The 15,159-nt window shown below is 38.2% G+C and overlaps 1 protein-coding gene across 2 annotated transcripts in view; it reads left to right on the top strand.

Annotated features, from left to right (window-relative positions):
- LOC105830710 overlaps window positions 1-10,667 on the top strand; it is a 48,173-nt gene extending 37,506 nt beyond the window's left edge. For both annotated transcript variants that reach the window (XM_012670216.3, XM_036291827.1), the window contains exons 2-3: window positions 2,842-3,038; window positions 5,554-10,667. In XM_012670216.3, coding sequence (XP_012525670.1) covers window positions 2,842-3,038; window positions 5,554-7,095 — 1,739 coding nt within the window. In that variant the 3' untranslated portion in view covers window positions 7,096-10,667. The remainder of the gene's footprint in view (window positions 1-2,841; window positions 3,039-5,553) is intronic.
- Window positions 10,668-15,159: the final 4,492 nt, after the last annotated feature.

The following is a 15,159-nucleotide window of genomic DNA, read 5'->3' as shown; positions in this document are numbered from 1 at the left end:
GCACAAAGTTGTGAAACTTGACGCAAAGGAGTTACGGTCACTTTTAGATACAGTCAGTCCTCCAGAGAGGTGAAATTTTTTTACAATTTCCGGGTTTTGATTGGAGTACTTTTGGCACCCCAGCGAGTACTTTCAAAAGTTATTAAGGCACAAAGCTGTGAAACTTGACGCAAAAAAGTTACGGCCACTTTTAGATACAGTCAGTCCCTTAAAGAGATAAAATTTTTTTACAATTTCCGGGTTTTGATTGGAGTACTTTTGGCACCCCAGCGAGTACTTTCGAAAGTTATTAAGGCACAAAGCTGTGAAATTAAAGGCAAAGGAGTTACGGCCACTTTTATGAAAGATAGGCTGTAATCTTAAAAAATTTTTTTTTTTCAGTATTTATTAGTTGGTACTATTATTAAAATATATTAGGAACTCTAGTACTTTTCGAGTACTTTAAGATAGGATCATTAAAAGAATGATTTTTTAATTTTGCGGTGCCATCCCCAAATTTCAATAATTTTTTAAAAACATTTGGCGGTTGGTACTATTGTTAAAATGTATCAGGAACTCTAGTACTTTTTGAGTACTTTAAGATGGGATCATTAAAACAATATTTTTTTCATTTTGCGGTGCCATCTCCAAATTTCAACAATTTTTTTATAATATTTGGCGGTTGGTACTATTGTTAAAATGTATCAGGAACTGTAGTACTTTTCGAGTACTTTAAGATAGGATCTTTAAAACAATATATTTTTCATGTTGCGGTGCCACGGGAAGTTAGCACCTCATATTTTCAAATTGCAATTTCTCTAAATATTTCGGCGGTACTCTTGCTAATACCTATCAGGAACTCTAGTACTCTTTGGGGTGCAAATAGTACTCTTGATAAAACTTACAATTTTGAAAGATGCGGTGCTAACTTCACACAGACGATAGGATGAGGAAAAAATGCACATTTATATAAAAATTTATATAAAAATTTAAAACTTTAAAACAAAAGTAACGTCAAAGAAATACCTTTACTTTTTAAAGTTAATATTTCAAACTATAAAAAAAGTTCATCTATTGGCCAAAAAAGTTAAGTTATTTAGTTAATCTAAAAATATTTTTTAATTTGTATAAATGAATATTAATTGAAGAAATGTTACATTTACATTATAAACGATGTATCATTTTATTGATAATATGTTATAAAAACTTATCATTTAATTTTTTAAAAAAGAAATATTTTTAAAAAAGGTATTAAATTAAAGTAAAAATTTCAATATTTTAAAAATAGTTTGTGAAATTCTTGTAACATGGACAAAAATTAATTAAAAAGAAGGAAAAAATAAAATCTTATAGCCGGATGAAATATGTGTCTATATTTATTTAAGAAAAAAAAAGAAAACACACATGCTTATCTGATAGGTAGGTAAGTTTACCAAGAAGTTGGAACAACTGGTCCTTTACGTAGAAAAAAAATAATCAATGCACGAAATGAGTTATTGTCATGTTTCAGGATAAATTTTCAAAGCATCTTGAATATGCACAAACAGAAACCGCATTAAACCTATTTCCTAGATGCCAAACATTTTGGGGGGGAACGAGAGATAGAAATCGTTGTTTACTCAGGTGTTCTTAAAATTCCGAAGAGAAGAAATGCGCAAAACACGAATATCTTAAAGTATGTATAAATATTAACCATGTAATTCCGAAAATTACAGAGTGTAAAGCGGATCAGTGAAAATGCAAATTGTTCCACAATTTAAATATTATTATCTAAGATCCAGGACGGGATGATATTTTCGCGAATATAGATTACAAACAACAAATTCCTACGGCAGACGACAGATTTGGAAGCGTTTTGCGGACGCTGTAAGATTAGACGGAGGCGACGACGGGTGTTCATCCATCGCAGGAAGGAGTCTGTGCGGCAGGATCTATTTCTATCCTAAACTCCCGCGAAAATAGCCGCTTGAGTACCGTCACGGCGAGAAACGTGGGCGTGTTTGACGCTGTTTTCGGTCGATACTCGCCGAGTTCGGTCTCAATCAAGACCAGCGAGAAATAACCATGGGGTGCCGACGTTACCACCGCTTATCGCCCACGTCTCTTAATCGCATGACGTCAATCTCTCGATTCGTCGCCCTTATCGTCCTCCTCCGCAAATCCTTTCTCCTGCTTCTTTGTTTTCTAAATACTAAAATGGAACAGACGTTCTTACGTCGTAACGAGCGTTTGTGACGTATACCTTTTATGAGACAACCTTTCGGACGCAAATCAAATGACGAAACCAAGCCCTGACTCGAGTCCGGGCACGAAGTGACGTCGGGCATCGATTACGTCGGAGGCTATCGATTAATTCGGAATCGCGGGAAAAATTGTGGAAGGTCGGTTTTGCGATACTCGCGCACCACGAAACAACGGCGCGACGATGTCGCGCGCGATGAAATATTTATTGGACTGATAAACGCGATCACTCGCCGACAAGATAATACGACGACTTTTACTTTTTCGGTTGCGCTTGTATACTACCTACACCCGTTATCGCGGTGCGCAGATACGACTGATTGTTCCGCGAGAGCGACGCGATGTCTCCTCCGTAGCTCGTCACCGGCGCGTTTGTTCGCGATAAACGCGTGAATCATCGATTCTCCTCCGACTTAATCTCGAAGCCGCGGCTCGGGAAATATTAATAGCGCCGCACTGCCATTTACGGCGTGCGCTATCGAGCGCCGATAGAACTGAAAGTTCGCGGGAAGTCCCTAAGCGCGGCGCAATGAGATCTCATCACTTCAATTAATTCAATTATTATGCGAACAGTGGAATTTCGCACAATTTTCACGTGTGTTCCTACGATTTGGGTTTCAGGCGAGCTGTACGTGGAAGACCTGGGCGAGAGGAGAACGGTTTCCATCAGGATGGGCTGGCTGTGGGTCGAGGGAACCCCGATGAGGTTGGCGTTGCGAGCGTTGAATCTTCTTCCAGCACCACCCAATTCCTGCCAGCCGTTCGCTCTGGGTTTCACCTTGAGCGACTCGCAGGGTCATTCGCTCGCGACCTTTTGGGTAATTATAGTCGCCAATTAAAACTTTCTTGCAATTTTTTTTCTACCTTTCGTAAATCGGCAGACATCCCGATTTCGTCACGAGTTTCGCGAGTTCTCTAAGAGAAATCGATTGGAGAGGAATTTCCCGATTACCTCTGCCTGATCCCTGACCAGCGCAACGCGGCGTGCTTCGAGGGCTAGAGAGGCCTTTCGTGACGAGCCGAAAGCATTCGCAATTTGGCATGGTTCCACGAGACGGAAGGAACCGGCCATTCTCAGCCGGCGGCGGCGGCGCGACGTTCCTCGTAAGGCACGAGAGATGCGCGCGGACAAGACGCGCGTGAGAGGCCGGGAGAGACGGGAAGGGAGAGAGAGAGAGAAATAATACCGCCGCACCACGCAATGTAATTGCATGTAAATGGCCTTTATCTCCGGCACGATCCGTTTCCTCAGCCGTAAACACTTTCACGTGCCGGGCTGCGCCGGGCGAGCTCCCGATTCGAGCTGCAACTTCTAATTACGGGCCCGCCAGCAGCGTCGTCGCCATTCGTTTTCTAACGCGTTATACAATCCCGCTGTGCGAGCGAAGAAGAAGCCGAATCCGCGTGCGATTCAGCCCGTGCGAATCCGATCTCTATAGATTATCCACCCAAAATTCAAATCCGCTCGGCGCCGGCGGATTTCTCTTTACTTTGCATAGAAGCCGTCGCTCTCCGAGCCCACTTTCAGATCGCGCGAAGAGTCCTCGAAACTCGTTTTACGAGTTTCGCCCTGGCGCAGCGGCATCGGATTTTCACCTTGCCTTTTTTCTCTCTATACTCGCGGAATAATCCAATTATAGAGCTCTCTCACCGCGCGGCGATCTTCCTCACACGGGAATGGGACGCGGTGTTCCTCTGGAGCCAACTTTGACGAAAACGCTTTCCATAGCACGCGCAAATGTGGGATACAGAGGTATCCTTGCCAAGGCCGGCGGTGGACGTCAGGTTGCGGAGGAGCGTAAACTCTTGTGTGACGTAACACACACCCGGTCGAATATCGCGAGATCTTAATAAGGCCAGTAGGCAAGGTCAACACACCCGCTTGCCGATCCGCTTGCCGCGATACGCGCGTGGGAGATTGCTGCACCGTTCTCCCATGACCCGCCATTGTCAAGGAGTCCCACCGCACGTCGCCCTCGTAGCCGAGGCGAGGAGGGTATCCTCGCCTCCTCGGGCGCGTACCAAGGACGCTGTCTTTTGCCAGTCAATCGGATGACGGTCCCTCAACGTCGTAATGGGGACGCGTTCCGCGTTTTCACGGTGAGTCGACTTAACGATGCTAATTGATGCAATTGCCGCAATCACGCGGATGCGGACAATCGTCCATTGATGATTGGCACGAGCCGCGCGATTAGAGGATCGACGAACGTCGTTCAGGAATACAGGTATATTATAATATACGTGGTCGAGCTCTCGTGCCAGTTTGCCGCGATATTTCTCTCGTCGCGTGTTCGTAAATCGACGCTGCGTCATGGTTTTCGATCGAAAGCGGGTTTTCCAGATAGACAACAACAACGACGACGACGACGACGACGCAGGCCGCAAACCTGTCGGCGAGGCTTTTTTCCAGACACGGGCCTGATATCGGCCAGTGCCGTCGAAAGCGTAAAATGCGCGGCCCGGCGCACGAAGGTCGCCTTGGCAGGTAAGGCGACAGAGAGATTTGTTTCCGTCGGAGATGGTAATGATCGACACGCCGTCGGTGGTTAACGAGCAAATTCCACGTTGTCGAAGCCCGTCGTTCGTGCATTCGAGCGAGAACCGGCGACGGCGGCGACTTTCGAATCGCCGGCCAGCGAAATCGTGTGTCACGGTCGATCCTGCGGGTAGGCAGACCCGTTCGACTACTCCACGCAGCATCCAGATACCCACTGTACGAGAATATGAAATCCGTATACACGTAACCGTCGGCAATGTTGCTGGTCCTACATTCTCGCCGCGTGTAATCACTCTACCAAACCTGTATGAAAACTCCGATATCGGGATTATCAATCACATTTAATTACATTTAATCTTGATTCCTATCAACTTTAATTGCCATATATCCCTCTGGAAAGCCGGGACTTTCCTTAAAAGAGTATACAGACTTTCCATTAAGAAATACACGTCATTTTTATGCAGCGCGGCTACACGCTTACATGATCTGTTGGTGAATGAAAAATTAATAACTATTACTAAATAACAATAACCAATCGTTTGATAATAATTATTATATTAATCGAACATTTGATTATAATTATTTTATTAAAATGTTAATCCCTTATTTAACGAAATCATCTAACCTTGATTATTATAAGATTTTTTAATATGCAAAAATTATTCAAAATACTAAAATATTCTATTGAAAATATATGTATAAACTATAAAAATTATATTTTAACTATATCTTTTCTGCATAAAAAACTTAGTTTTTATTTTTAATGTTTCAGACATGTATACTATGTGATCAATTATTTTTAAAAACGTGTTAATGTAGCATGTGAATCTGTTTAGGCGGATACGGAGCCGATCTATTGGTCTTGGACCAAAGCGATCGCGACCGAACTAGTCCTACAAACGCCATTTCGCTCTCAACGATACTTCAACTTTCTGGAGATATTCACCATTTCTCCGAGAAATTCGGACAGCCCGGCAACGAGGAGGCGATCTCGTAGCGAATTACGTTGCTGGCCAAGCGACTCGCCGATCGAGAAGACGACGATATGCACGACGACTATCCTCGACGAATCCAGGAGGAGAGCGAGGAGCGAGTTGCGCGGTTGGTCCAGCAGCAACTCGAGCGACGAAGACCTCTTGGGAGAATATCGAAGCGTACCCACTGTGATAACAAGTAACAAGGACCAACCGGTCAGCAGAGCATGGGGTTGCAGCGAAAGCAGCGAGGGTAGTGACGACAGTCTCCCTTGGGGTGGCGTATGCCGGTCGAGCGTTGATACAGTGGACTCCCGCAGCGTTCCCTTACCGGAACCAGAAACGAGGGAACAGAGGATACAGAGGTACAAAGAGGCACGCAGACGCGAGAACGAAGCGAGAAGTCGACGATTTCTTGAGGAGGACGCGAGGCGAAGAGCAAGAGCTGAGGAGAACAACAATAACTTGCCGAAGATCTACAGCAGAATCAGGAGCAGGATTTGTTCCACCAACGACAACGACGACGCTCGTCCGATCCGCTCACCTAAGAAGGACCTTCTCACATCGATCGACACGCGAAAGCCAAACGAGAACTCGATCATCGATCGGTTACCACCACTCAAGCCGAACGAGTCCTCTACAGTGAGGTTTATCGATGAAAATGATCGTAATGAGGACGACAAACGAAACAACAACAGTCCCAGAAGTGAAAACAGCACTCCCGGGATACTTAGGATGGACCTCAACGAGAGAAGAAGTAGAGCTAGAGAGAGGAGAATCTTTCGTGACAAGGGACAACCCGCTCTACAGATGACACAGCAATTGACCAGTACCACCGCTATTGCCAACGTGGAAACTCTTCGGGAACGAAAGGAGCGCTTAGCTCTCTTGTCTTCCAGGATTCCCCTTCCTCGTCAGTCTCCGTTGCAGCCTTGCCCAAGATCCGTAGACTGCCCGGCGATTGCATCTCCAAGCTCTCCGACAATCTTAATAGTGTCACCTTGCGAGGAAGATGTTGTTAAGCTTCTGGAGCGATGTCAGAGGGTAGACCGCTACGTTCCGGTACGGGAAAAGCTGACTTTGTTCGAATCCCTTTCGAGATTAGGCGGTCGTCTGGCCAGGAGCACGGAAGATCTTGGCCGAACATCATCCAAGCCCAGTCCCAGGGGCAAACAACGCGCCCGATCTCTTCACGATCTTAACCGAGGCACCAAAGCTCTGCCCGTGAGAGAGATGTGCCGATTCTTCGAGGGCGATCTAGAGCAGGACGCGTGTCAGAAAACGATGAATCTTGTGAAAACAAGATTTAGCGAGCCGGCGAAGAACACGTGGAAAGACTCGAGTTCAAAACACGATGCACCGTGCATCAGCGCTTCCGCTCGAAAGAAACATTATCTGAAGTGAACGCAACTAATGAATCGTTCTCGCAGAATATTTAAGAACTTAAGAATAAATATCCTCGAGTTCACGACCGTCTCATTGAAAATGAAGTAGCGGATTCAAAGTAACGAAGTAATTTACACTTCGTTATTCTTATATCTTCCTCTCAGCGCATAATTTTTCATAAATTGTATACAAGCTTTTACAACTGAAGCGTAAAGCTATTGTAAAAAGTATTTTTCAATCGAAAAAATGCAAAAACTTCTCAAAATCTATTACACAAGTCTCCACAATTTTTTTGCGATTTGAGAAAAAAAAATATTTTTCCGCAGTTTCTATATTAAATCAAAAATCCGTAAAGAGAAATACTCTATCACGTCAGTTTATGAAAAAAATGCTGTTGAAATATTCTAAAAACACGTTTTTCCTTTTTTTGAAAAAATGTAACTGACATCCGATGTAAGAGATTTTGGAAAAAGTTCAAATTAATGCTTGAACATTGTTTAATTTTTTTATCGCCTGCGCCATCAAATCTCTTGCGTACTTTGTTTTTAGAGATAGGTGCCGTCGCACAGTTAAGTAGAACGATTGCCCCATACAGTCCCATACAAAATTATTGTAAATAAAAATTGTAAGTAAAAATTTCAGTATGTTTGATATATAAGAATAAAAGATTATCTTTCGTAAAAAATTATTTATTTAAATTACGAAGCTAATTTTTTTTAGAAATCGTTATTTTTCAAAAATTGTTTAAACAATGATTGTATGAACAAATGAAAAAGACGTGTTATTACACCTTTAATCTTATATGTATTAAATCCGCTATTAAAATTTTTATGTGCAATAATTTTACAGTAAATCACAGTAGAGCAAATCGTCATATTTTATCCTGCAAGAATACACCAACCTCTAAAAACAAAGGTGCGATAGTGCCTGTAGGTTAGTGCAGATTTCATATTCCTGTACAATGTTCGAGCATTGATTTGAGGCCTTTCGGAGTTTACATATAGAAAACATCGGGTTTGAACATCGGTTACGAAATTTTCTCCAAAAACGTGTTTTTGGAGAATGTTAATTCCATTTTTCTCGTAAACGTAATAGAACATTTTTACTTGCGAGTGTAACATACAAAAAATTAAAAAAAAAAACTGTTCTTGTCTTCTAAACTGTAAAAATTATACAGATTTGTGTTATCACATTTGACTGAATTCCATTTCTATCACGTGATTGACAGATTAATTGCAAATCTTAAATAATGAACCAAAATCGCCGAAGTTTGTGAAAGTCCTTCTGCCACAATGACAATTAGTTCCTCGACGATTTTCATTGGCTTCCCGGTATGCGAAGCTAACTCGATTTAACCGCGCTTATCAAACGCTTAGATTAGAAGTTTGTTATATCGCAGGCGACGATTGTCACACTTGCACCGAGAGAAAGTTGGCGCGCGCGCACGCGGGCTTTTTTTCACGCTCGAGGCTCCAAACTGTGCTCGATTCTCTCGATTGCTGGTTGTCGCGATCGGTCATCAAAGTGAAGGAAAAAAAAGATGCTCGGTACTCAGTTATGTGCGCGTGTTATGAAAGTGAAAATAAAAAAAAATAGCGCTGAATCCAATTATCGTAGAAATTTCTCATTTTAGAATGAGTTTTCATCTTTATTCATTACAAATATTGTTTCGGATTATAGACAATTTGCGTTTGTTTGTATTTAAAAATATAAAATCGGTATATAACGCTTCGATTGTGCGTATCAGCGAGATCGAGCACGACCGATCGTGGCACGAAGAGAATGACGGAAAAAGAAAGAGAGACGGAGAAATAGAGAAAGAGAGCGGAAGGGAGAGGAGGGGGAATCGGAGAAACCGGTAATTTACGTTCACCGAGCGATTGCCGCAACGTTGAACACCTGTATGTATACAAACTATACAGTGAACTGATCGCCGAGCTCATTTTTCGATTAGCCTGAATTCGAACGTCCGGATTTTAATCAGGCAACAGCTCCGTTCGTTGAATATCCAAAGAGAAATGAATGATAAATATCGTGAATGTTTATAGCGTTTCCCCAATTATAATAATTGCAAGTGAAATTTGTACATAATTGATTAATTTCATTCTGTACCTGAAACTCGTTGGTTCTATGTCTTCTTGTGTCTTAGGCTATAGTTTAACTTTTGTTATGTACATGTCCTCGTTGTAAATAAAAATCTAATTATCGATTTATATGATTTATATGTATATACATTTATATATATATATTTATATATAATAGCTTCGTTGAGTGTGTTGATGTGTAATATTTGCCATTAGGGCGGCGATCGCCCTTCGTCGAGACTCTTGAATCTCCGTCGAGAGCCAGAATACGGACTAGAGTCAACTTCCGCTTATTTCGAATCGAAACGATAATTTCCGCTCGTGTAACACACAACTCCCCTTCACTCTCGTTTCTTGTCGTAATTGATGATATGACAACGTATAGAAATAAAAATATATTTTAACTCCCTATAAAATGTAAATAAAAAAAAATTATTTCGAAAGAAGATATGAAAAAGAAAAAAAATGTTTGACAGAAAAGACTTCTAAAACTTTGTATGTGTCCTTTTTTTTAAATAGTGAAGAAATAACAATACTTCTTGATTTGGCAAATAAGATTATACGTATATCTTGATACATAGGCTTGCCAAAATTATTTCGAAGAAAAGTGGCTGTAATTTGGAAAATAATTTTGTACATTCATAAACTTCCATCGAGACGTTTTGTGCTCGAAAAAGTTTGCCATTTATTTTTGTATCTTGTTATACGTATAGTACATGAACTGCAATTTTCTTGCGTTATATGTATAAAATTGCGAACGTAATGTGTAATAAAATAAAGATTATATTGTAAAAATATTGCGGCAAATAATCAGTTCGAGATAGAACGATCGAGAGTTAACGGTATTTCTTCATTAATTACTCATGCATAGATTGTTTTCATTGAAAGTGTTCTGGAATTCTGTGTGATGTTTCTATGTGATTGCAAATTTTAATTTGTTATTGTTGACTCAATTTTTCTTAAATATCGGTTAAAAAGAAAACATTGACAATTCATAGTAAAATTAGTTTATATTGCCATTACATTATCAGCTTACGTTACATTTATTAAAATTGTTACATGTTAATATATGTAACATATTCAACATCAAATACACCTAATATGTAAATATTTTCGTCATATTTCTGATAGAATTCCAGGATACTGTCAGGAACCGATCACGAAGTTGCCTGCAGTCGACAACCGTCTACGGGGTGATTCAAATGACTCCGTTGTGTATTTTGTAATAGATTCGGTTAAACGGTGTCATTTATCAGTGCCACCCGGTATGAAGGGTTGGTCGCCAAAGAGGTCTTCTAGTCCCTCGTCGGATAATTCCGAAAGGTTATCCCCATATGTATAACAACCCCTCGATATATTCTGACTTTTTTATTAGCCCCACAAAATATTTGTCAAACGGTACGAAATTGCGTACCGTCCGCAGCGCAATTACGCAGCGAAAGTTGCCCGTCTTTGTATTTATCTTTGTTGTAATAAAAAGGGACGAATAATGGCCGTTACATAAAAGTGATTGTTGTTAGAAAGCTGGCGGAGCCTTAGTGTCCGACGTGTCGGCATTCCTAGTCCGTTTCTTTTCCCTACAGTTGTTTACGATCATGTCTCTTTCATCCAAGCGCCCACGCAAATCATTGTTTCCCTTCGCTCCTTTCTCTACTGAAACGCATTTCGATGCCATGCTGATTTTCGCAAAACAAGAAGAATAACAGGGTGTTTGCCAGTAAAACTGAAAAAATCTAAAATTTTATAATTAAAAATAATTTTTTTTAACTTTGAAAATCATAGATTTTATTGACACTTACAAAAATGGGGGGATTTTACATTTAAGTTTAAATTCTATTCTTTCTTTATGACAAAATTGTTTCTTTAATCATTTCTTTTTGACAAAATGCAATCTGAAATGTTGACAATTGATTAATAATAAATATAGCATCCATATACATATATTTCCATATATATGTATGTAATATCCATACTATTCACGTACATTATCGTAAATTTTTATTAAAAAGTCAATAAATGACAATAAAAACCAGTAGGGTCATTGTATTAGTTACTGTGAATATACCAGTAAATGACCGTTTAAAATAAAATAATAAATTATAAATAATTTTTAAAATTAAAAAATAAGTTACATTAAAATAAAAAAAATGACATGTTGGGAAAACTTAAAAAAAGATTATTTTGATTAAATTAAAAAAATACTCAAGAAAAGATTAAAATAACTTACTAATAAACTGTTCGGATATATTTAAAATTTCTTTAATTGAACATTTTATAGCTTCAATCTCGGAATTTTTGGGATAAAATTTACCAAGAGTGGTAATTAAAGTATTGTGCCATATTAATAATTCAAAAGGCACATTCCCATTATTATATTTAGAATTTTTAGGAAGTCTAGCTTGAACATTATCTAAATGGATAATCTAGAAAATTCAATTGTAAAGGAGTTCAATTGTATAACAAGATTATTTTATAATAAATAAAATAAAATTGTTTAAAAATTAAATAAATTAAGAAAACGTTATAATTTTCTTTTAAAATTTACAGAAATTTAATGAAACAGTAAACTTATATTATCCGACAAGATCTCATTTTCAATTAGATTAATATCGTCATTCCAAGCCACTACTTGGATACCTTTACCATTACTAAGGTAAAATTTAAAAAATTTAAATTGTTTTTTATCCCTAATAAATCGGGGAGACTCTAAACCATCAACATATCCGACAATTTCACTGTATTGAAGATAAATCAATTAAAACATGAGCTCAAATATTATTGATTCTACGAGACGTAATCAATAATATTTGAGCACATTTTAATTGAAAATTGTAAATTCTATTTTAATACTGACTAAAAATTGAGTTTTCCTTTTTTATAAAATAGAAAAGGATAATATAAACGAAATAAGGAGTTTATATTAGATAAATCATATTGGAAGAATAAAAACAGGAAAAAAGGCAGAATTAAAGAAAATAACTAAATAAAAAGGAAAGAAAAATTATGAAATCGTTAAAGAAACAACCTATACTGCAGAATCAAAATTTTGCAAGGAATCAAATAATTCATTTGGTGATAACAATTCCAAAGGATTTACAGAGAAATTAACCGAAGATGGATCCAATTGAGCTAGACAAATAAAATTGAAATAAAAAAGAGAAAACTAAAAATGTAAGAAAAAGAAGAAAGAAAAGATATTTATTAAAAGAAAATTAATTACAAATACTTGAAGAATTTTGACGAGGCGAAGGTGTCTGAGAAGAACGACATAAGACAAATGGAATATCAACCGAATCAAAATTAGACATTTAAAAAATGTAATAAAGGGAAACTACAAATTAAGAGTAATGAAGAACACTAGAAAAATTAAGTAAGAAAAATTAGAATATAGAAAAAAAGGAAAAGAGTAAAGAAAAGTACATACCTTAAAAATAAGAATAAATATTTTTAAAAAACAAGAGGAAAAATGTTTTATAAAGAATAGAATATAATATTTGGAATATTGTATTGTAAAAATTATTACTACTCAAATACACAGATAAAATGTATGGAGTGAAGTACAACATTAGAGAAATAAATTTAGTGTAAATAAACTGAATATAAATACAGAAAATGAAAAAGTACAATGTTCAGTATATAAAAGCTAAATGGCGCGCGCGAAGCGTGCGCAATGTAGTGTTCTAATTCTAGTTATTTAAAAATGTAATTGTATTACATTGTTTTTATTTGTTCATCGACTGATGCAATGCCTCTACATTGTTTTAAATTGGCATTGTGTGTTTAATCACGTTTCACGTTATGTACTTTTAAACTAGATCATTGCAGATCATCGTTATATGCCATTTAGTTTATTTTTTTATTTTCTCAAAAATATTCAAAATTCAAGTATTATTCTAATGATTAAGGAATATTAAACATTTATAAAATAAGTTTATTTCAAAGGTGCTTTAAACAATTCTGCAATTCTACTTGAAATTTTAAATAAAACTTTTAAATAGAAACTGAGGATCTCAGGGAATGCCTTTATTTTAAAATTTGAATAAACAACGATTTCTAGATTTTGATATTTCGAAAATAACATAAAAGTTGAATGTAATTTTTCTGAAATAGAATTATTGTTTAAATTATTCCTTTTGGCAATCAGCGAACATTATGATTGACGTTTCCATTTCTATTAACAACGTATTTCATGATTGTTTCCAGTCGCTTTCCTTTCCGTGCGTGGCTCGCCTGCATTCGTGAAAATCCGGCTAATTATCCAGTTTTCGCAAGATCAAACAGGCAGAGATCGCGCACACATGATATTACGGTATTCTCATATATAAGAGCAGTACCGTGCCAGAGCCAGCGTTTTCCAGATGAAACGTCAGAAATTCATGAGTCGCGATTGTTACAAGAACTCCCGGGAAAGTATTTTCGCATCCGTCCACATTTTGCAAGAAAACGAAAACTTGCCAAACGGAACGATGAAAGAAAAAATACAAAGAGATATTTTTTTACAAAGACACACGTATCCCTCCTCTTAAACACTGTTCGGCTATCTCTTACCGAAGCGGAAGCAATAATTTCCGATTACAGTGCCCCGCGAGCAGAATGTTTCTTTCAAAGTTAGCACGACTGTGTACTTAAGATTCACGTTTACATAACGGCCACTCGGTACACTTTGCTCCAATGTTTATTCTTTCGATTATTTACGCAGGAACTCGCTCGCGCGTTTATATCACCGCTCACTTATTTCACGTTGCGCGCATATAATTTTCGTTCCGCGTGTTCACGTAAAAGTAGTAGCTATCAATTTACGAGGAAAGCCGACGGAGAGCCCTCGCGGCTATGATCCACTTGCAACTTTTTTCACGGGGATTAGAACTCGTCTGGATTCGCGTAGCGAGTTTTCTGCCACCCAACCCACGATTCGCCGTGATATAGCTTCGTACACACCGGGAGTTTTCAAAATGAACGTTAAGAATTCCGCTCTCCTTTTTTTTTTCAACCCAATTGATTTCCAGTCTCGGGATTAAAAAAAAAAAGATATCGTCGGACGTATCTTTCGATTCCGCTACACACCAAAGAGGAGGAACATCGCAAACTTTCACCCGTTATAGCCGCCAAGTTATTTTTAATTCGAGATATACGCGAACGCCTTTTTTCTTCGATATGAATGTTTCTCATCAAAATTCATTGGAACTGTCGTTCCGATTATGTTAGGGAAACCTGTTTGGGGGAGATAAATTTCAAGTTTTTAACGTCGCGCGATGGCGGAAGAGAAATGTAGATACATTTGCCTTAAATCTTTCTCGGTCCAGTGTCTGCAACCGAGAAAAAGTTTGCGGTTTTTAATAAGCCGATACATTATAGAAATCAATACAGTCCAGGAAGACAACGGATAGTCCCCGGATATTGTCAAAGTAAAAAACAACGACTTGACCGAATTAAGAGAGAGAGAGAGAGAGAGAGGAAAATCCGCTATTCACTTAACGTGGTGTATTTATTGTAATCTTATGCTGCACAGTTACGCGAGTTGGAATTGGTACGTAATACGTAAGTGCACGGGCAGAAATTGCACGCACCTGCACGCACTACATCGTAATTCGTTTCCAACGTGTTGCGTCGCCGTCGCTAATTTGTAGCGCGTTTTAATGCACGTCGCAACGATGACGCGTAGCGTATTAATTTTAACATTCTTTTTTTAATCACGACAATCGTGCGCAAAAATTTAATTTTCTGCGCTTAGGACCAACCTCGCTAACTTCGATCCGAGCTTAAAAAATCGACCGATTAAATTCATCAATTGTCAACTGCAATACTTAAAACTGATAATCCTTAGCTTAATTAAGATTAATTAATTATTTTAATTAAAAGATTACTTAATTATTAAAAGTACCATATCACACAAACAACTAATTCTAAAAAATAAACAAGGAAAATAATGAAAGCAGCTTTAAGTTTTGCAATTGATAATTTATAAATGTAATGTAGGTTAAAAATTGTTGAGATTGGT

This window comes from Monomorium pharaonis, chromosome 9 (genome assembly GCF_013373865.1).
Source record: "Monomorium pharaonis isolate MP-MQ-018 chromosome 9, ASM1337386v2, whole genome shotgun sequence".
In the NCBI taxonomy this organism is placed as follows: domain Eukaryota; kingdom Metazoa; phylum Arthropoda; class Insecta; order Hymenoptera; family Formicidae; genus Monomorium; species Monomorium pharaonis.
This window is presented reverse-complemented; position numbering and strand designations above follow the sequence as displayed.